This window comes from Cricetulus griseus, chromosome 4, assembly GCF_003668045.3.
Source record: "Cricetulus griseus strain 17A/GY chromosome 4, alternate assembly CriGri-PICRH-1.0, whole genome shotgun sequence".
Classification (NCBI taxonomy): domain Eukaryota; kingdom Metazoa; phylum Chordata; class Mammalia; order Rodentia; family Cricetidae; genus Cricetulus; species Cricetulus griseus.
Window position 1 is genome coordinate 33,492,111 of NC_048597.1, and position 23,884 is coordinate 33,515,994.

General features: G+C 38.8%; 1 protein-coding gene and 1 long non-coding RNA gene across 2 annotated transcripts; one reads left to right on the top strand and one right to left on the bottom strand.

The window, feature by feature from the left end:
- Positions 1-12,205: 12,205 nt before the first annotated feature.
- LOC118238783 lies at positions 12,206-14,383 on the bottom strand. The gene is made up of 3 exons (XR_004769891.1): positions 14,011-14,383; positions 13,028-13,326; positions 12,206-12,530 (listed from the first exon to the last, which is right to left on the bottom strand). It is a non-coding gene; the product is annotated as an uncharacterized LOC118238783 (long non-coding RNA).
- A 5,601-nt stretch (positions 14,384-19,984) lies between these two features.
- Positions 19,985-20,914, top strand: LOC100769425 (olfactory receptor 5K3). Its single transcript, XM_027412449.2, has one exon. The coding sequence runs from the start codon at positions 19,985-19,987 to the stop codon at positions 20,912-20,914; it is 930 nt and encodes a 309-aa protein (XP_027268250.2).
- Positions 20,915-23,884: the final 2,970 nt, after the last annotated feature.

Consider the following 23,884-nt stretch of genomic DNA (forward strand, 5'->3'; position numbering starts at 1 on the left):
TATATTTCTCAACCATTTTTATTTCTTTCTATTTTTCTTTTTTCTTTTTTAAATAAATTTTTTGGTTCCATGTCCCAATTTTTAATTGAGCTATTGTTTTTCTTGGTGTTTAGTTTTCCTACTATATAGATACTTGCTCATTGATGTTCACTGAAGCTTTATTCACAAGAACCAGGACAACTGAATCAACCTAGATATCCAACTACTTAAGAATGTATAGTGAATATATGGTACTTACATACAATAAAACATTTTTAATTATAAGAAAAATGAATTCTGAAAATTACAGGTAAATGAATGGAGCTGGAAATAGCCATTATGAGGGAGGGAACCTAGATCCATAAGTACATGTCCTCTGTCTTGGCTGACAGGAATGGATTTAAGGTTTCTTCTTCACTCACTTCATTGCCAGGCTCACATTTGGAAATACTAGTCCCTCATTATTATTTTGATATCTTCATCCTACAGTCTTTACTATCCTTGCCTTGGTTTATCTCTCCTTTTACTTTTTGTGACAAACTATTATTTTCTCACTTTTTAACTTCATTGTTTAGCCTCTACTATCTATGTTCTATGTACAGTTCTTATTTCCAACTATTTCCTCCAATTATTTGAACACCTGGCTTTTTTGTGTGTCTTTACTGTTATCCACTTTCTCCTTTCTGAGTCATAGAACTTCTGGAGACAGGAGTTTAAAAAAGAGAATCGTGCGAAATCAGCCATGCTGCACTTCAGAAGATATGCCAGTCAGAGGACACATGAAAAGGCAAGGCAGCATCAAGACTTAGAAGGAAAAGCTTTTCAAAATGGAAAGTGTCATCAGAAGGCTTCACCAAGGACCCAGGTTGCATTTCTAATAACCAAGTAAAATCTGTATGTTGGCCATGACATTTGTAACCCTAGGTCTGTGGAGATGAGGAGGTGGAGACACTGTGATCACTGGGGATTGCTGGCCAGACTTAGGAAAAGACTTGTTTGAAAGAAATAAGGTAGGTGTCCTCATAACTTCTACATGAAGATGCTCTTATACACACATGAAACCCATTCACCAAACAGTGTAGAAAAATTGAATGTCATTTTATGTTTCAATACATGTATGCATTATACAGTTTGTCAGATGAACACATGTACCTCTCAAAACTTTTAACACTTTCATGTTGTGAAAACCTTCAAAATCCTTTCCATTTTAGAACTCTACAGGATGTGACCGTTACCTGCATTCAGCTCCCGAACTCCTTGCTGCTCAGTGCAGCTGACTACTCCACTCACCTTTCACTGTCTCACTGCTCTCTCCAGGTTCTGGCAACAACAGTTCTGCTCTCACCTTCTGTGATGTCACTGGATTCCAAAACTGAGCTCATCCAGAACTTGTATTTCTGTGTCCTTACTGCACTCAATATAATAGATATTTCTTTTTTTAATACTTAGTCTATGTTATTCTTTGGAGTTTTATACTTGATGTTAATAACTGTGAAGAGATTATTTCTCATTTATGTATAAAGTTTCTAATTAACCCAATAGTTACTAAGGACTCCTCTATCCAATGTTGGACTAAGTGCCTTTTCTGTTTAATCACCTTATAATATTTGAATTTAATGTAATTAAAATAGCTTCAACACATTTAACTGACAGTCATTGAGTACCTAGAGTATCTGAGAATATAAGAGGCTTGTCATATGTAAAGTAAAAATGAAATTAATCTAAGACAAAGTTGAACTTTTCCAGGAAGAATAACTGGAAAAATATACAAATAAAATCTGATTAAGAATATTTATATCATAAAGACTTCAGTCTGAGATTAGAAAACTGATAATATATTCAAAGTGGGAATCAGTCTCCACATGAAGATTAAAAGAATTTAGATATACGAATACATGTAAAAAGGCATTTAAAATTAAATGTTCGCATTCTAAATCTAATAAAAAGAAATGGTGTGTATATCCCCTGAGATGGATCCTTAGAATTGAATGATAAGAAATAAAGTCATAAATGATTGTAAATTTCCATCCCATGAAACTCAGAAAAACCAAGATAATGAGATGTAGAGTAAGGATAGTGGCATGGGGAATAACAAGGAGCCAAAATCATTCTTTGTGCACAAATTCATGTCTGTGTCACAGAAAGGACGAGAGTGGGATGAATGTCAACATGTCATTAATTACATTTACCGTGGCAATACATTGTATTTGGATAGTTTTTGTCTTATGGTCTTCTGTTTTTAATTTGTTTGTTTTGCTAATGATAATAACCTGAATCATTTGAAGGTAGTGATTTCTGTTTGGTTTCACCAATGAAAAGGTAAACATTTTCCCCTCTATACACTACTCATTAGAAAAATAATAATGTCCAGATAAAATTTGATGGTATAGGGTTTATGCTCTATCTCATAAGAGCAAAAGTCTAAAAGAATTTAGGGAAATATCTTAACATCACACCAGTCATTAAGAAAAATACTTGAAAGAATAAATATGTCACATTGGAAACACTCAGATCATTTATATCCATGAATCAATATAGCAGATGTAAGACACCAGCAACAGATGGTGATTTCGAAGAGGTGAATGTGTGTACCATTGGTGAAATCCAAGAATATTCAATAATTGATTTGTGACATGAACAACAAAACAAGAACTGGATCAGGGAAGATCAAGGGTCCCTTCAGCGGGAACTTGAGCAAAGGAGAACAGAAAGACAGAGTAAAACCAGTATGCTCCAAAAATGTAGCTGGGGAACCTGTCATTTGTGTCCTATGGTGCCTAATTGTTTTAAGAAGTTAAATTAACATTGACACATGCTGTTAACTATAAACTTTGTTTTAGAATTCAGCATCTTTTGTATTGATTTTATATTTTGTCCATATTCCAAATCAATTTGCATTTAGTTTCAATTCTGCCTACTTTCCTCCAAAGTATAAGGTTTTCAACTTGTTATATTCTTGATTAACTTTATGTCTGGAGGAAGAAATGTCCAGAGACTGCTGAGTTTGTATATGGTAAAGAGGCAGGGCTGGAGAGATGGCTTAGAGGTTAAGAGCACTGGCTGCTCTTCCAGAGGACCTGGGTTCAATTCCCTGCACCCACATGGCAGCTCACAACTGACTGTAACTCCAGGTCCAGGAGATCTGACACCCTCACACAGACACATATGAAGGCAAAACACCAATGTACACAAAAGTAAATAAATTTTTTAAAAAAGAGCCAGTGGGCCTGTCCTCATAATTAGCTAAGCAAGAGAACACACAAATAGTCCCTATGGAGTCTGAAAACTGTGAGACTTGAATTTAGACTCAAGGACAGAAATCCATATGGTTGAAAATCTGACCATATTTTAGAGGAAAATGGGAGGTAGGCCTATTTGGGATTAGTGATCTGGAAGCTGAGGCAGAGCAACTGTGTGTGGTTGTGAGTGGGGACTCTGGCAGAGATCAGCATGAGAAGAACCAATAGGACTACTCGGCCCATGCCTTACATGCTTTCTGATCACCCAAGTCAGAGTGCCAGAGACATTACGTAGAAAGGAAGCTGTTCCTCAGGTGGCCAGCACACCCATTTTTATACTATCATAGTGCCCCTTGTTGGAAGAAATGTAATATTAGGCCCATAGGTCAGTGGAGATAACTGGTAGAAGTCTCACAACAGTGGTCATTGCCTTGGGTCAAGTGTCAACAAGCAATACAAGACAGCTCAATTCATATGCAGCCTCATCTGAGTAAATGTATGCTTCTGAGAAATAAAAGTGAGTCACTATCTCACAACCCCTGTGGTAGTTTGGATGAAAATGGACCCATAGCAACTGGCATCATTAAGAAATGTGACCTTGTTTGAATAGATGCAGCCTTGGTGGAGGAAGTGTGTCATCGGAGGAAGACTCAGATTTTTAAGCCAGGCCACTGGCTCAAGGTCTTTTCCTGTACCTGTGGATTCAGATGGAGAACTCTCAGTTCCTTCTCTGCCTGCATGCCAGAGAAGGAACTGGCAACTCCTCAAGAAAATGGGTATGAGTCTACCACAAGATCCAGCAATTCCACTCCTAGGCATATACCCAAAAGAAGCACCTTCATACGACAAGATCTGTTCAATGATGTTCATAGCAGAACTATTTGTAATAGCCAGAAACTGGAAGCAGCCTAGATGTCCCTCAACTGAAGAATGGATGGAGAAAATGTGGTACATTTACACAAAGGAGTACTACTCAGCAGAAAAGAACAATGGAATCTTGAAACTTGCAGGAAAATGGATGGAACTCAAAGAAACCATTCTGAGCAAGGTAACCCAATCAAAAAAGACAAACATGATATGTACTAACTCATATGTGGATTTTAGACATAGAGTAAGGGATTACCAACCTACAATCTACACTGCCAGAGAAGCTAGTAAACAAGGAGGGCCCTAAAAGAGACAAACTTTGTCCCCTGGAGAAGGGGAAAGGGTCACCATCCCCTGAGCAAATTGAGAACATGGGAAGAGGGGGGTGGGAGCTACGAGAATGAGAAGGAAAGAAAAGGAAGGATTCAGAAGTCATAAGGGAACAGAAAGGTTGAGTCAGGTGTAGATTAGAAGAAAGGACATATGATAGGTAGGATTTTGGTTGGGGGCATGGTAGGGGAATACAGGAGGGAGAAGGGAACTGGGATCGTCATGTAATTCAATCTTGTTTGTAATTCAAATATATAAAATATAAAGAAAAAAGTCTCCCAACCAAAAAAAAAAGCCTAGGGCCAGATGGCTCAGTACAGGATTTTACCAGAAATTCAAAGAAGAACTAATACCAATACTCCTCAAATTGTTCCCCACAATAGAAGCAGAAGGTTCATTGCCAAACTCCTTTTACTAGGCTACAATTACCTTGGTACCCAAGCCACACAGACACAATTAAGAAAGAGAACTACTGACCAATATCCCTCATAAATATTGATGCAAAAATACTCAATAAAATACTGGCAACCTGAATCCAAGAGCGTATCAGAAAAATCATCCACCATGATCAAGTAGGCTTCATCTCAAGGATGCAGGGTTTGTTCAAAATATAAAAATCTATCAATGTAATCTGTGTAAACAAACTGCAAAAGAAAAATCACATGATCATCTCACTAGATGCTGAAAAAGCCTCTGATAAAATCCAACACCCCTTCATGATAAAGGTCCTGGAGAAATCGGGAATAACAGGAATATACCTGAACATAATAGAAGCAATAATCAGTAAACCAACAGCCAATATCCAAGTAATGGAGGGAAACCCAACTCAATTCCTCTAAAATCAGGAATAAGACAAGGCTGTCCACTCTCTCCATATCTCTTCAATATTGTACTTGAAGTTCTAGCTAGAGGAATAAGACAATAAAAGAAGATTAAGGGGTTACAAATTGGAAAGGAAGAAGCCAAACTTTTCACTGTTTACCGATGATATGATAGTTTACATAAGTAACCCAAAAAACTCTACCAGGGAGCTCTTACATCTGATAAACACCTTTATCAAAGTGGCAGGATACAAAATTAACTGAAAAACTCAGTAGCCCTACTATATACAGATGATAAATGGGTAGAGTATGAAATCAGAGAAACATCACTCTTTACAATATCGGCAAACATTATGAAATATCTTGGGGTAAAACTAACCAAACAAGTGAAAGACCTGTATAGCAAGAACTTTGAGTCTTTAAAAAAAGAAATTAAAAAAGATACCAGAAAATGGAAAGATCTCCCATGCTCTTGGATAGATAGGCTCAACATAGTAAAAATGGCAATCTTGCCAAAAGCAATCTACAGATTCAATGTAATCCACATCAAAATGCCAGCGCAATTCTTCACAGAACTGGAAAGAACAATACTCAACTTTATATGGGGAAACAAAAGACCCAGGATAGACAAAACAACCCTGTACAATAAAGAAACATCCAAAAGCATAACCATCCCTGACTTCAAGCTTCAGGAGCTATAGTCCTGAAAGCAGCTTGGTACTGGCACAAAAATAGACAAGTAGACCAATGGAATCAAATTGAAAACCTGATATCAACCCAAACACCTATGAACACCTGATTTTTGACAAAGAAGCTAAAACTATACAGTGGAAAAAAGGAAGCATCTTCAATAAATGGTGCTGGCATGGTTGGGGAGATCCTTCTGTGTATGTTTATCTTCTTATTGATTGTTGAATAAAGCAAGCAGCATTTGTACCTAATATAAGTCTCTGTGTGTTACTTGGGACCTTAACGTGGCGGCGGACAGAACTCAGGCGGCTGGCCGAAAGCACCCATGTGGTTCTAGGGTTAGGAGTCTGAGCTCTCATCACCTTGAGCCGCCTTCCTGAGACTAGTCAAGCTGCCATAGAACCTTGGAAGCTGACAGTAGTTACAAACTCCCATGTAAACTTCACAAAAGCTTAAAAAGGGATTTTAGTAGCAAAGGAACAGAGACAAGCATGACTTCTTGGTAGCAGCATTTTTTCAGGTGGTCTCTGTTTGCTAGAGACAAGCAGAGACTTGAGTGGTTTCCTTAGGAGAGGTTTCCTGATTCAGCCTAAGTGGAAAAAAGCACAAGGCTTATTTTTAAGAGGCCTGGCTAGCTCAGTCAGTAGAGCATGATACTCTTAACTCAGAATTGTGTGTGCCTGCCCCACGCAGCTGGCAGTGGCAGTGACCATATTTCTAAGCCAGAGGCTTGCTGCTTGATGGTAGCATAGACCAAGGCAGTGAGCACAGCTCTCAGAGCTGATGTTAAATGTACCTCCGCCATCTTGGAAACCAGCAGCTAAGAAAGCCACTGCTTTAATTTTGGTAGTTTTGTTTAACAGATAAAAGACTTCGTGGCCAGAAAAAGGTAAAGATTTACAATAAAGACAGATTCAGATGAAGAAAAACCTCTAAAGGTTTATGGTGTGTTTCAAAATATATGTAGGCTTGTGAAAAGTAACAGGAGGAAATAGAGTAGCTGGCTTTGGTGGCACACGCCTTTAATCCCAGCCCTAGGGAGACAGAGGCAAGCAGATCTCTGTGACTTCAAGGCCTGCCTGGTGTACAGAGTGAATTCAAGGGCAGCCAAAGTTACACAGAGAGACCCTGTCTCACAAAAGGAAAAAATAAAAGGAAAAGGAATAGAATAATAAGAAGCCATGTAAAGGAATAGAATAATAAAAAGCCATACACAGAGAGTCTGGATACTATATGCTATATTGTTGTCTTCAAATTATTTGATTGCCAAGGACAGAGCAAAAGCTGCTACAATGCATTTGATTATCAATGCTGCTAAATTAATCCAACTTATACATTTAAAAATGCTTTGACTTCAAAATTGAAGTCTAAGGACAGACTACTTGGGAAAAGATTTCTTGCTTGTGTTTTCACAGAAAATGAAAAGCTGTGAATTCCTTCCAGACTAATATGGTTTGATCAAGCAAGACCCACTGAAGCAATGGCCCAACTGATCCTATATCCAAAACAGTCCTGAAGGGTTCCTGCTGAAATGGAGAAGTGTGCCAGACACCCTGTGGCCTATGGGCTCCTCAACTGAAGAATGGATAGAGAAAATGTAGTATATTTACACAATGGAGTACTCAGCAGGGGAAAAAAATAAACAATGGAATCTTGAAATTTGCAAGCAAATGGATGGCACTAGAAGAAACCATTCTGAGAGAGGTAACCCAGTCACAAAAAGACAAACATTGTCTCTCATCTATGGATTTTAGACACAGAACAAAGGATTACCATCCTACAGTACACACCACCAGAGAAGCTAGGAAACAAGGAGGACTCCAAGAGAGACATACATGGTCCCCTGGAGAAGGGGAAAAGGACACGATCTCCTGAGCAAGTTGGGAGCGTGGGGGAAGGGGAGAGGAAGTTAGGAGAAAGAGAAGGGGAGAAGGAGGAGAGGAGAACATGAGGGAGCAGGAAGGTTGAGTCAGGGAAGAATAGAGGAGAGCAAGATAAGAGATACCATAATAGAGGGAGCTATTATGGGTTTAAAGGGAAATCAGGCACTAGGGAAATGTCTGGAGATCTACAAGGATGACACCAACTAACAATCTAAGCAACAGAGGAGAGGCTGCCTTAAATGCCTCCCCTCTCCCCTGATAATGAGATTTTTGACTACCTTATATGCCATCCTAGAGCCTTCACCCAGCTGCTGATGGAAGCAGAAGCAGACACCCACAGCTAAACACTGAACTGAACAGGAATCCAGTTGCTGAGGAGGAGTAATGATCAAAGTGGTCAAGACCAGGCTGTTGCAACCCACAGAAATAGCTGACCTGAACAAGGGGGAGTTCATGCTCCCCAGATTGCTAGCTGGGAAACCAGCATGGGACTTATCCAGACCCCATGAACGTTGGTGTCAGTGAGGAGGCCTTGGAAATCTATGCGGCTTCTTGTAATAGATCAGTTCTCATCCCTAGCATAGGAATGGACTTTGGGAGCCCATTCCACATAGAGATACTGCCCCAGCCAAAAACACTGGGGAGGGCCTAGGCCCTGTCCCAAAGGATATGACAGACTCTTAAGACCCCCCATGGAAGGTCTTACCCTCCCTGGGAAGTAGAAAGGGTATAGGATAGATAGGGTGTTAGTGGCCAACAGGGGAGTATGGGAGGGAGAGGGAACTGGGATTGACACGTAAAACAATCTTGTTTCTTATTTAACTTAAAAAAATGGGGAAAAAAAGGATCATCTCCCTTGCTGTCTTGCTAGGGCTGAGTTCAGTCTACATATTCTTACTGCTAACCTAACTTTTCTACTGTCTTTCAGCTCACTTCTCCCTTCTCCTGTCATCAAACCATTTGTAGATGTACAGGAAGGTTTCCTGATTATGAGACCCAGAGTTTTACCTATAAATCTTATATGTTTCAGCAATTACCTCTACAATCATTGTCAACTAAAAAAAACTGACCCTGGAAATTAAAAAATAAAAACAAACAAAAACAGTAAGATGTCATGCAAGCTTGACTTAACAAAAAATAGTGAAAACTTGAAATATCTAAATGAAAATGGCCATTCACCCGAAAAGAAAAAGAATTGACCAAAAATCTACTACTTTTTGTTTTTAGCTTTTAATGTTTACATCCTACTAATTAGGATACACAAAGAGCCATAGGCAGATAAGGAATGCTGAGAACAGGGGAAGTAGTCTTTTCCCCAGAAGAAGACAACAATTGGTTAGCCAGTGCTGTTGTTTTTAATTTAGTCTCTACCATTTTATTTTACCAATAAGGCAGAGAAAATACTCAGCTGTTTCCTCCTTCACCATCATCCCAAAAAGAGCTTTCTGTCTCAGACAAAAACTCCTCCAACTGGATGTCCCTCCCTTCTGCTTCCTGTCCTCTTGATTTTCTCTTACTATGTTTATTCCCCCATCAACTGGTTGCTTGCTCTGACTCTTGACCTATGGTTGATTTTATTTAATCCTGTTTACAGTATTCAAGCAGAAAGCTCTTAGATTAAACTTGTGTAATAGTACTGAGCCACACCATAGCTAGAAGCATGCTTTCCCAGTAAATAATGCAATTTTGAGGTTCACAGTGTGATCAAATATCTTGCAGCCTATCTCACTTTTTGCCTAATAAAAAGAAAAGTTTTAACTCTAGCATAGTAAAACTATTATGTAACTACTATAGTAAAACAATAATGTAACTATTTCTGCCAAACCTTCTATAATGTCTATGTTGGCTATATTTTGCTGTCTTAAGATTAAGTATTTTTGAACTCAAAGTTCTGTAAAATGTTCATGTCAGTTTCATATGAACTCATCACTTTGACTATCCTGAGCAGTTTGTAGTCCAAAGCTGATCTCTGCATGGTGTGTGTCACCTAGTGACAATCTTGGCTAGGTAGAACACAGTAGTCAACAATGGGTGGTTGTCCAGTGGGAAGGGACAGCCACTTGGACAAGATGGTGGTATGGGTGCCAGCCCTATTCTGGGGCTACATGCCAGGATTTCAGGCCTGTCAACTGGAGATGGGTGACACCACTTGGCCAATTTACTCTTTTGGGGGGATATTTTCTCTTGATGATTGGTCCTTTTTTCTTCAGAAGTTTCATTTGTACAGTGGTCTCTGGATTGTTAAAGCAAAACCCTGCCCCAACCCTAACTCTGGGAAGTTCCTTTTTTGGCAGGTTTTATCTTTCCTATAGCAAAATGGTTTTTGGCAACAGTAAAAGTATTATCTTCAATTTTAAAAATTTCTTTGAAATTTTGAAACTAAATATACCTTAGTATGTGTAGATAAATATTCCTATATTCACCTTCCTCTTTATATATAAATTTATTCAAGGCTTAAGTGTACTTATTTTTAGATCAGAAAGAACATTCCCTTTAAATTTCAATCTCTCTTTTGCAAGTGGCTTGTAATTTTAATCACTGTAATTCTTATATGCCTGTCTCTGCCTCCCAACTTGTAGGATTAAAGGTGTGAACTGCCATCTGACTGTGAATTCCTTATAAAAGTTATTCTTGTAGAGTTGTCCTGGCTTAATTTGGTTCCCCATTTCCCCTTTAGTTTTTAGTGTTAGGAGTAAACTTTAAAGTTTTTCAGTGATTCTATCATTATTGATGATTTATTCTGAATTTGTTCCCTGGCAAATTTTAATAATCTAGTCTTCGATCGAAGGGGTCTGTACCAGGTTGGAGAAACCCACAGAAACAGTTGGCCTGAACAAGGGGGAGCACATCGACCCCAGATGCTGTCTGGGAGGCCAGTACAAGACTGAAGTTTCTGGAAGTGGATTAGCATTTTTCCCTGGTGTAAGAAGGGACTTTGAGAGTCCATCCCATGTGATGGGATACACTCTGGCCCTGGACACATGGGGAAGGGCCCAGGCCCAGCACAGGAAGATTTGGTGGACTTTGCAGAGCCCCCGTTGAGGGCCCTACCCTGCCTGGGGAGTGGAGGGTGGATGGGCTAGGGGGTAGGTCAGGGCTGGGGGAGGAGGGATGGGGGTGAGGGGAGGGAGAGGGAGAAGGGACTTACATGTGAAACAAGCTTGATCCCTAACTTGAACTAATTAAAAAAAAAAAAAAGATTCTCCATGCTTCATAAAACATCCAGTTTTGTTTCTCAAAGAGATAATATTTATTCTTCATGTATGGAAAGCATTTGCAATAGAAGTCAACAGGCAAATGTTGGTGGACTCCTTTTTGCTTCATGAAGAGTTTTCAGTCACTAATTCACCAATAAATACTGATAGCCATAATTAGGGTATCATCTGGTTCAATATTGATCAGGGTTGCATGTACAGAGAAGAGCTCACCAGCAGTCATGAAAGCTGTTCATTATTCTTGTCCCCAGTAGAAATTAGTGGCCTTTCTAGCAACACTGTGGAGGGTTTATATAATAATCTGTAAATACAGTATATGATTTCTCTAGTATCCAAACATACTGATTAGGAGCTGTATCTGAGTTTTGTTCTTGGGTGGTGGGATTAAAGGCATGAGCCACCCTTACCTTGTTTACTGTAATTCAGCAACTAATTTATAGAAGTCCCACAATTGATGCTGAGATTAAAGGATTGGGCTACTGCCACCCTGCCCAAATATTTTTCTTAATTACAAATCACTCCATCTCTTAGAAATTTAGAAAACAAGTTGAATTTACCTTTTGAATTTACTTAAAACATTTTAAATCTCTTAACTGTGTTTTTACTACCAAACAACTAAAGTATTCTTTTTATTTAAAAAGAAAACTCAAAAGCTGCTGCGCAAGATGACACGGGCATGTTGCAATCTACAGTCTAACATTCTAACATGGAATTAAGACACATGCTTTAAGAGAACACATTTTTCAATTCATTTCATGCCAGTAAGGCAGGTGTGCCTAAGGTAAATTATCATTCAAAAATATTTTTATTTTTTTTGTTTTTCTTTTTAAATTTTTATTTAAATTAAAAACAATCTCATATTACATACCAATCCAAGTTCCCTCTCCCTCCCATCCTCCCATGCCCCCCACCAACCCCTATCCCACCCCCACTCTCCCCAGGAAGGGTGAGGCTTCCCATAGGGTATCATCAAAGTATGTCACATCATTTGGGGCAGGACATAGACCCTCCCCTGTGTGTCTAGTCTGAGACAGTATCCCTCTATGTGGAATGGTCTCCCAAAGTCCATTTGTGCACTAGTGATAAATACTGTTTCTGCTGCAAGAGGCCCCATAGATTATCCAGGCCTCCCAACTGACACCCACGTTCAGGGGGCCTGGTTTGGTCCTATGCTGGTTTGGCTGGGGTCTGTGAGCTCCCACTTGTTCAGATCAGTTGTTTCTGTGGGTTTTTCTAGCATGGTCTTGACCCCTGTGTGGTGGGGCACACTGGTAAGATTTGCTGAAAGAGGTACAGGCAGGAGGATCAAAGTTCCAGGCCAGCCTGGGCTATAGATTTTTATTTTTTTCACCTGATCAAATGAAAGGCTATTGTTAGTCTTTATAAGATCGTCCGGATTGAATGGCCAAACTGTCTGATGAACCATTGCTTCTCCTTATTCAGAAGGACTTTCCTGCTCAAATCTAATCTTTATGAATCTCAGTGGTATCCATAGCTTTTCGTCTCCTGTAAAACAAAAACAAGACCTCTTCCCTAATGTAACACACACATATCCCGGTTTCCGTTCTTAGGTCAGCACATCTTTAAAATATACAAGATGATTTAATTCAGCTGTTTTGTCTATTATCCAATGTCTCTGCACAGCTGTTCTTCTGTTCTCATAAGCATTTAAAAATTTTAAAGTTCAAGCAATCTCGGGTCCCTGGGCCCCGGCTGGCCTGAGGACTACAACACCTGCCCAGTGCAGATTTCGTGCCCAAGGGGCCTAGCTGGGATCTTTATAGCAGGCGGAAGAAATCCAGCTCAGATCCCTGGGCCCAGGCTAGTGGGAAGACAGCCAGGGCTTAGGCACTGGGCATGTGAACCCCATCATTTTAAGTAAACAATTGGCAGAGTATTGGGAGAGTTAGAGAAGTGGAATGGTTCATGGACCATGGAAAGACACACAAAGGAAGAAAGGTACATTAGGATTAGAGGATTAGGCAGATGCTAGCGCTTACTACCTGAGTCCATGGTGGTGGTGGTGAGGAGTAAACTGAGGAGGGGGGTCTGCTTGCCATGGTGATGTCAGGATCAGGCTGCAACCAAGGGCCATATGTAGTCTGGTCCTATAGTAGCCAGGGTCTGTGTTGATATCTGTGGCTCCTGCTGGCATTGGGTGTCATGCTGACTCCAGGGGACTGGGCTGCCTCCTGGGGCCAAGATGGGGTTCATGAGCCATGCTGCAGCTGAGGGCCATGTCAGGGTCCATGTCCCAGCTGCAGCCAGGGTCTGCGCTGATGTCTGTTTCTCCTGCTGCCATCTAAGGCAGTGCAGACAAAGATAAAGGACCAAGTTAGTGACTCCAGGCCATACCACAGCAGGGAGAAGTGGTGAAATCTAGACCCAGCTGCTGCCAAAGACCATGTTGGGGTCCATGGTCCTACTACGGCTGGGGGTCACATAGAGGCCCAGGGTTAGGGCCGAAACCTGAGACCTTGGTGGTGTTCAGTGACCACATGGCTGCCACCTGAGTGGCCATTCACTCCACCCAGAACCTAAGCTGCAGCCAAGGGCCATGTCTGGGCCCATGGTCCAGCCACAGCTGGGGTCTGTGTTGACGTCTGTGGCCAGTGGCACCTCAGGAGGTCTTAGGAATCATGCAGATAAAATCAGAGGGCTACACCGAGCCAGTCCCACCCTTCACTGCCCTGAGAAACTTGGCCTTACCTCTCCCAGCCCACGACAGCAAGAGGCTCTGGCCAAGTACTTGGGAGAGAAGGTTCCCCACCACTCACCATAGGTGAAGATGAATGTACCCCGAGGGCATGTATGTAGGGGTGAAGACTCTGCCACCACACCTGAGGCAGGTGGCCCTGGTAGCTCAATCTGACATGGCTGGCTAACACCCAGGCCCATAACTGGGCCTTGGGTTGACACACATTAGCATCTACACCACCTAGGTCCTGCTGGGACTGGTGAAGGAATTGGTCCTGCAAAACCATACCTGAAAGATCTCCAAAACACAGGATACTCCAGAAGAGCTTGGGTGAAGATCCATTGAGGATGGTGTACCAAAAACCAGAGGCCTTGAACCAGACCAATGACTCATTGCAATGGACAGTTGCCAGTCAAGCTGATGGGACAAAGGGGTATACTATATGACCCACAGAAGCATCCAGTGCCATCAAGACAGATGAAGAGATGATGGAGAGGCAGGAGAAAAGGAGACGCGGAGATTTTGCTGTTTCTAGTGTGGGGTTTTTTTTGTTTTGTTTTGGTTTAATCGACTTCTTTCTTTTCTTTTTTGTTTTGTTCTTGCTTTTTTGTCTACTTGCTTGCTTTGTTTTGTTTACTTTCATGGGGGAATGCAAGAGATAAGGGGGAACCTGGGGGTACCAGGAGGAGAACAGAATTGGGATGCATGACCTTTGGGAAAGATTCAATAAAGAAGTTTAAAATAAAATAAACTAAAAATTTTGTAAGTGGAGGGTTTTGTGGTTGGGTTGGTTTCCCAGGCCCTCCAATGGAAGCCTTGCTTGGTTACATAGGATGGCCAGTTCAGACTCCATATCTCCCATTACTAGGAGTCTTAGCTAGGGTCATCCTCATAGATTCCAGGAGTTCCCATTGCTCTACATTTCTACCCTACCCTGAGATGCACCTGGATACCAGTCATCTCCCTCACCCACACCTGATGCCTCCTGTTCCCATCTCCATGTATCTCCAATCTATCCTTAAAAATCTATTCTATTTCCCCTTCCCAGGCAGATCTGTGTGTCTCCCCTTGGGTACTCCTTGTTACTTAGCTTCTCTGGGTCTATGGACTGTGGCATGATTATCCTTTTCTTTACAGCTAATATCCACTTGTGAGTACATACCATGTTTGTCTTTCTGGGCCTGAGTTACCTCACTCAGTGTGACTTTTTGCTACTTCCATCAATGTTTGTCAGTAAATTTCATGTTATTGTTTTTTGTTTTGTTTTTTTGTTTTTTCGAGACAGGGTTTCTTCTCTGTGTAGCTTTGGAGCCTATCCTGGCACTCGCTCTGGAAACCAGGCTGGCCTCGAACTCAGAGATGCACCTGCCTCTGCCTCCCGAGCACTGGGATTAAAGGCTTGCGTCACCAACACCCGGTTTCATGTCATTGTTTTTAACAGCTGAGTAATACTTTATTGTGTAAAAGCACGTTTTCTTTATCCTTTCTTTGGTTGAGGGACAGATAGGTTGTTTCCAGTTTCTGACTATGATGAATAAGTCCCCATTTATATCTTTGGTCAGGGTAGTCTAAGTAACTCCTAAAATAAAATAGGCTATTGCTGTTGCCTATGGCTCCCTCCCAAAGACTAAAAATAAAAAGCCCTATTCCTGAAGACACCATACACTTAGGACACAGGTCTTGGATGATACAATCTGAATCTAAGCTGAAAGTCTCCTTCCTGAGGACTAGCTTCCACAGGTTCAGAAAATACCATCAAAGCTGCTAAGTGAGGGAAGAAATTAATAGTCCTCCTCAGCTACAATGCCAATGGACCATAGCAATGACCACCATGGCCAGATATCTCTAAAAGTGCAATAAATAGTGATAACCAATGGCTGTCTAGTTGGACTTAGGCCCACTCAAAAGGATGGAAATTATGCCTGGTGCTAGAAGCCTAGTCAACTTTCAAAAACCATTGAGCTCATGGACTGTACAAAACAAATTACTATTGGCACCTTGATAGATCAATATAATTAGTTACTACATTCTGATTCTTATTCTTACACCCGTGGATAAGTATAGCTGACATTCCCTCATCAAAGAAACTTATTGCAGGAAAATATAGAAAACTATCACACAAAGTCACCACTGGAAAAAATGAAAAGATCAATTGACCATGGGAATCCTAATTTACCATGTTGTATGTATAGCTGTATTGCCTGGGTTGAACAGGAGCAGGAAGGCTGACAAGATACAGGCTGTCATCTATACCTGAAGTTTTAAAATAAGGATCTGGATCTGGTCTGAAAAGTAATTGGATGCTATTACAAATTTTGTAGGAATAAAATGTGATTTTTTAAAAAAAAAATTCAGCAAGTATTGAATACTACAGATTCCCGGGTTTTCAGAGTGTTGGAAATACAGTATTAGAAATGTCAAAGAAATGCCTTCTTTCTAAGAAGCATATACATGATGAAGATGAGAAAAGTGGAAGTGAAGAAAGGGAAGAGTGACCAAATCCAGCTGCAGTAACAAATATATTTTAGTGATATATTGGAATAAGGAAGAAAATAAACAACAGAGTAACAAAGGAAAAGGGTAGCTAGTAAGGGAAGAAAAGACAGAATATTGTCAATATTTCTTTGAAAATGCATATGTAGGGCTAGAAAGATGGCTAAGTTTTTAAGAGCATGTACTGCTCCTCCAGAGGACCCAGGTTTCAGCCCCAATGCCCACACTGGGAATCTCACAACTGCCAGTGACTCCAGCCCCAGGGAAACTAACACCCTGACCTTTGTAGGCAATGGTACTCACATATACATACCCACACATAGACACATAATTAAAATAAATTTTTTTTAAAACACTATATGATAACACCAAATTCTTATTATAGGACAAGAAGATGCAATCAAGTCATAGTAAAATTTAACAAAAACTTACTACACCTTCTATTTTCCTCTCCAAATAAGAATTGTTCCTGTAATGGAGGCTAGAGAAATGGCTCAGTAATAAAGAGCACTTGTTCTTTCAGAAGACCTGGGTTAGATACCCAGCACATACATGATGGCTAACAACAGTCTGTAACTCCAGTTCTAGGGAATCTGGTATCCTGGCCTCTGTGTGTACCAGGCATTCACATGGTACATATACATACATATAGGCAAATGTAACATGCATTATATAAACCCAGAGACATATTTTGGGGTTCAAGATGAAGATCAGAAAAGCAAAGTAGCCAATCCACCAGAGAGCTCTTGCCTCTACCAAGGCTGGGGCAATCCTATCCTCAATGTGGCTAGAGACTAATTGCCTAAGACTGAATACCCAGTCTGAGCCCCTGCTTCTGTCTTTTCTATCTTTCTAGTGCTGGAATTAAAGGTGTGAGCTCTGTTTCTCTTTTTGACTTATTCACTCTCATGTAGCCCTGGATGGCCTTACACTCACAAAGATCCATCTGCCTCTGTCTCCTGAGTCATGGGATTTAAAAGTGGGGCCACCACTGAGTGACTCTATTGCTAACTAGTATGGCTGCTACAATTAAAGGTATGCACCACCACTACCTGGCCTCAATGGTTGTGGCTAGCTTTTCATTCTGATCTCCAGGCAAGCTTTATTAGATCATAAACAAAATATCACCACGGGCAAACTACCCATATACACAAAATAACAAATTTTGTTTTAAAAAGTAACTTAGGGAATTAACTTAGCATTCTTTATTATGCTTTTTAAATAGAAACCCATATAGTGTGTTTGTTTGCTCGTTTGTTTGTTTTTTGGATTTGGGGCACAGAATCCTCTAGAAACTCATACTAAGTCAAAGTAAAACTCACTGAGAGAACAAAGCAGGAAAAAAATGTTCTAAATAGAAGAAGATGAAGAGAATACACAGATCCAGGAACCCATTTTGGCATTATACACATCATTTTAATATAAACATAGTGGTGAAGAGACCTATAAAAAGTTGGATAAGAACAAATCAGTAAAATGATTTCTGAGCAGACTTTCTGAAGGCCGTTTGTTTGAACCTCATTATTTCACAGGACACTCATTGGTAGACACGTTTGAGTGGTTTATACAGTTTGGGGTTAATCTCTCAAGACACTGGTGTTAGTGCTGGGAAATCCCTTTAGGACTTGATGGAAGACATTTTAACTTTGCAGTATAATGGGCATTATTATTAACACTGACTTGTAGGTCACCTCTGGGGTATTCATTCTTGCCAATGCAACTTTAGAGTGTGATATGTGTGTATATATATTCATAAGTTCTGACACTTGTACCATAAAGCAAAGATTGTACTGAGGGAAAAAAATCTCTGTGATATCGGGTAAGAGAGGTATTCTAACTAATTTTTACTTTTGCTATCAAATACTTTACTTACTATTTCTATTCTTCCTAAATTTCAACTCCTTTCTGATCTTTTGAATGTTTTGTGAAAATAGACTGACGTGTAATACAATAACTAATATAACCTTCTGTAAAGATAGGATTTCAGAATACACACATAAGATCACAAAATATTCTGCTAAGTAATGCAAACGCCTACATTGAAAGTTATTTCTATTTTAACTTACGTTATAATTGAAATTAGGTACTAGAACAAAGAAATTCCCACCATCTTCTTTGGGTGTTCTGGTTATAGAAATACAAACACATTAAGGCCACTGAATTGAGATGATTAGATTTGGTGCTGTATCCCAACATACCACTGATAATGGGAAATGGACTAGAATTCCAAAACTTGTTTAAAGCTTAAAAGGTTTTCTATCTAAACATCAAAAACAAGTTTAGGAGGCAAGCTTCTTTATTAGCTTGTATCTACTGTAGTATAATTTAAAGAATCATAATATTCTAAAGACGCATTAGCATAGATGAACATTTTTGTTTCATAAGGAAAGATTTTGAACATTGTCCTTTTAGACCCTTCATTTTATTAAAATATATATCTCTATTTCTTTAAAAATTTTCCATACTGTACATTTTGGTCATATTCTTTCCCCTTTCCCAACTCTTTCCGGTTCCTTTATTCTAAAAGTCAGATGCGGTAGATGACTTTCTTTTTTTATCCAAAACAGAGTTTCTGTGTGTCACATTGGTTATTCTAGAACAAGCTCTATAGACCAGGCTGGCCTTAAACTCATAGAGATCCACCTGCCTCTGTCTCCTGAGTGTTGGGATTAATGGCATGCACCATCACCACCTGCTCAAGATTCTTCTTAAAGGTAATGATTCTATGAGTAAAGGAAAGAATTCACTGGATTCATTACTAGGATACATAAAATTAGATCACCTGGTCAAGATCATTGAATAGTGCATAGGTTGGAATTAAATCCTTTATGTCATTGCACATTTTTATCATCTTTCACAGAAGTCTGTAACAATAAGCCTCAAAATGCTTATAGTATAATTTTTAAAAAAAAATCATTGAGGCACCAGTGAGAGAATAAAACAACATGGATTGTGCAATTATGCAGAAGAAATTGTGTATTTTGTTGCTGAAGGATGATATATTCCACTATTCAGAATATGACAATGAGTTAAAATTTGGTTAGATAGTTTTGCATGTAAAATGACTCTTAGAGGGAGGATTTACATATTTGGAAAATAGATATGAATAATACCATGGAGAAAATAGATATATACTATTATATTAAAATGTCAGAAAGTCTTTGTGACACAGGGAAAAGAGAAGTGAGAGATAATAATATATTAAAATACATTTCTTCAGCATCCCAAGTGATTTCATTAAAGATGAACTCCTCCCCATGTCATTAGTGATCTTTGGGCAAACTCTAATATATAATATATAAATTTAACATATCTCTAGAACATTTTTTCTAAATAATCTTCCTCTGGGAGAGATATGAAAACAATTTTATCATATTTGCAAGACAACTGATTTTACAATTTGGGGATAAAGGTAAAGGAACATCAAAAAATAAAACAAATTATTTGAGGATACTGAGCCAAATCTAGGTAACCTAAATTTTCTTTATGTCCTTACATGTTTGCAGAAAGGTAAACCTTTTCTAATTTTGGTTTTCACCCTGGAAGTACCGAAAACTCCTATGAACTATGCAAGTCACAACTTCTAATCAAAGATTGTAGTCTTTAAGAGAAAAAAATAACCCTGCAAAATACAAGAACTTCATTCCAAATACAGTGGGTGATGCTTGAAGAAGAAATCCCCCTATCTGATATACAAAGCAAAGGGAGAAACAATTGGCTCACAGTTGCACTCTTCCATCTTTCTCACTTGTCAACAGAGAAGCTGAAGATGACTGAGGACAACTACTCCTTGACAACAGAGTTCACCTTGGTGGGATTCTCAGATCACCCAGACCTGAAGACCCTTCTATTCCTGGCATTCCTTGCTATCTATCTGGTGACCATGGTAGGCAATCTCGGGCTGGTGACCTTGATCTGCATGGAACGCCGTCTTCACACACCCATGTACATCTTTCTGGGCAACCTGGCTCTCATGGATTCCTGCTGCTCCTGCGCCATCACTCCCAAGATGCTACAGAACTTCTTTTCTGTGGACAGAAGGATTTCTCTCTATGAATGCATGGTACAGTTCTATTTTCTCTGTCTTGCTGAAACTGCAGACTGCTTCCTCCTGGCAGCAATGGCCTATGACCGCTATGTGGCCATATGCAACCCACTGCAGTACCATACCATGATGTCCAAGAAGCTCTGCCTTCAGATGACTGTAGGAGCCTACATAGGAGGAAACCTGCATTCCATGATTCACATAGGGTTCTTGTTCAGGTTAACTTTCTGTAGGTCTCACATAATCAAGCACTTTTTTTGTGATGTCCTTCCATTATATAGACTCTCCTGTGTTGACCCTTATCTCAATGAATTGATGATACTCATCTTTTCTGGTTCAATTCAAACCTTTACCATTACTGTAGTCCTTATATCCTATTTCTATATCCTTTTCACTATATTCACAATGAAGTCCAAAGAGGGAAGGAGCAAAGCCTTATCAACTTGTGCTTCCCACTTTCTGTCTGTGTCAATATTCTATGGGTCTCTTCTCTACATGTATATTCGACCGAGTTCAGTTAATGAAGAGTATAAAGACATACCTGTTGCTATTTTTTATACTCTAGTAATTCCTTTATTAAACCCTTTTATTTATAGTTTGAGAAATAAGGAAGTAATTAATGTGATGAAAAGAACAATAAAGAGACAATTGTAATGCTCTGAAAGCAGCCACTTTGAAAATTAACTAAAAATTTACATAAGTCTGTGGATACTTAGAAATCAGAAAAGTGAAACTTTGTAACTAAAACATTAAATAATGGAATGATGGTACAGTTTATTTAAATTAGTTCAGATGGAATGGGATTACTAAAATTTACTTCAAAATCTTAGAGACTAGAAGTGTTAGAAGTCTCAAGATTACTCAGTTCTTGACAGTATCTATAAATGATAGCAATACAAGTAAGCATGTGTAAAGATAGCTTTCATTAATCTTCAGTAAAGTTTTTGATCCAAAAATTATAAAGAAAAATCTCAAAGACATTGCAAGCATTGCATTTGTCTTTTCTAATCTTTTCATTAAAATTCCATTATTTACAAGCAAGCCATATGCTTGTATACTGTTTTAACTTGACCTTATTTTTGTATCTATACACATACAGATTACATTTTAGTCAACAAAAATTTAATATTTGGTTTTAATCACTTAGTCATACGTTATCTGATTTTAATGACTTGTTCAGCAAATTGCACTTAAAATGATGTTCTTCATACAGCAATTTCTGAGGCTTTGAACTTTTTCCTGGATCTTGCTAATTTGTCCATTACATATGATAGTTATTTAAAGGCCTATAAAACTAAATTTTCCTTTCTAATATCATTTCTTGTTTTGTTGGTTAGTGAAGAAGTATTAATATTTTCATATTATTAAAAGATGGAGGTGATATTTACATATAAAGAGGTCAAAATTGCTAAATATGATGAACATCTAAACAAAATATTTACTTATACATAAATTCTTTTTTTATAATTTTTTCTTCTGTTTTTCTTTTTTTAAAGATTTATTTATTATGTATACAACATTCTGCTTCCATGTATATCTATCTGCACACCAGAAGAGGGCACCAGATCTCATAATGGATGGTTGTGAGCCACCATGTGGAAATTGAACTCAGGACCTCTGGAAGAGCAGTCAGTACTCTTAACCGCTGAGCCATCTCTCCAGCCCTATACGTTCTTTAATTTATTAAATCACTGTCATTTTAGAATCAAATTCTCTTCACTAAAGAATATATTTTGGTGTTTTGTCAATTTATGGTTATAAGTCATGTTCTTCTTGATGAAACCTTAAAGGATTTTAACCTTTTCATTTGTTAATTTGTCCATCACATGTAACATTGTATTTATCAAATCTACTCATTTCATTAAGTTTTTCTTCTGTGTATTGGTCATTAGGAATACTAAAACCCTTCACTGACTCCAGTGAAAACGTGCCCAAAGAGTTAATAAAAATTGAGACTTCAAGTATAAATGAAGCAGAAATTTTGTAAAACTGCTAAACATTTAAACTAAAATATGTTCTCATAAAATAAATATACAAATATAAAATAAAAATATCTTTCTAGAAATGTATGGTCTGCCAAGCTTACTAAGGGAGATGTTAAACTTGTTTTAAATTTGTTTCAATATCCTTTTATTCATTCTCTGAGAAATTCATTTAATGTATTTTAATCACACTCCTTCTCCTCCCACACCTACCTAAACCACCCACCCAACTTTAATTTCTCACCCTCTAGAAAGAAAGAATGGAAGGAAGAAAGATCGTGGAGTACAACTTTTGTTGACTGTGAGCATGCAATATAATTAATATAGCCAAAGTCACCCCAGTGAAAAAACTCTCCCAATATCTATCAATTACAAACAGCTTCCTTTAATACTCAAGGATCTATATTAAAGAGACCTTTCATTTATATCACATATCAAATATTTAAGTATAGCCTATTAGCTAAAATAAAAACCTCATACACTGAAATATTGAGTAATTTTCCAGAGAACCCAACAAAGAGTCTGCATCAACATTGCCTTTTTCCACACATACTCCTGTTTCTGAAAACATAGCCTCTATTGCTTATTAAACAGTATTGTTAAACAAAAGGCCATGAAATTTGAAAATACAAAAAACAAACAAACGAACAAACAAAACAGCAGTGAAAAGACAGGTGACTCTCTGAGTTTGAGGCCAGTCTTGTCTACAGTGTGAAAAGAGGTAAAAAGAAAAAAGGGGGAGGAAAAAGAGGGGAAAAGTTCACTGAATTGTTTCATTGCTTGGTGTGGTGGTGCACACCTTTAATCCCAGCATTCTGGAGTCAGAGTCAGGCAGATCTCTATGATTCCAAGGTAAGCCTGGTCATTTCTACAAAGCAATTCCACGACAGCACAGAGAAACCCTGGGTGGGGGGGGGGGACAGTCATGAGTATTATCAGAGTCCATACTCATGTAAATGAATGTGTCAAGGTGGCTGGAAAGTGGAGTGACCAGTGGGCCTGAGCCATCAAACCCTGGAGAGGGGGAGTGTGGGATGCAGGGTGGGAGTGAATCAAGATAGTAGGAACCTGAAATGTCACCTTAGGGATCTGAATTTGCTCAGCATCATCAGCTACAGGGTGTTAGAGTTACATCTCTTGGAAAATTGATCAAACAATTGATTTGATTGTAAAGAAACTGGTGTGAGACTTCAAGAACAAGTTATTATATTTAGGAATGTGTGTGTGTGTGTGTGTGTGTGTGTGTGTGTGTGTGTGTGTGTGTATGCATTCAATAACAATTTTTTTTTAAAGAGGCATGAATTTGAAGTAATGTGGGGAGGGATCCATGTGAGGAGTTGGAAGAAAGAGAAGGGAGAAATTTATTATCTCAAAAATTAAATTTAAAAGAATATACGTATTAGATTTCGAGAAGAGAACCCAAAATAATCAAAAGAAATGACATGAGCACCCACATGAAAACAACATATTAAATAAAGATGAGATTCTAATTGTTGGAAAGTGGAAGGAAGGCCTCCCTTCGTCCTCTGTGAAGCATTATATTATATTACTCAAACAGTAATTGTTTGAGTATAATTGTACATTCATTAAATATACCCTTCAACGTGCTTTCTTTTTGTATTGAAAGTCCTATATTTATTTT

Excerpts from the sequence above, each read along its gene's own strand:
- LOC100769425 (XM_027412449.2), top strand. The coding sequence starts at position 19,985 with ATGACTGAGGACAACTACTCCTTGACAACAGAGTTCACCTTGGTGGGA.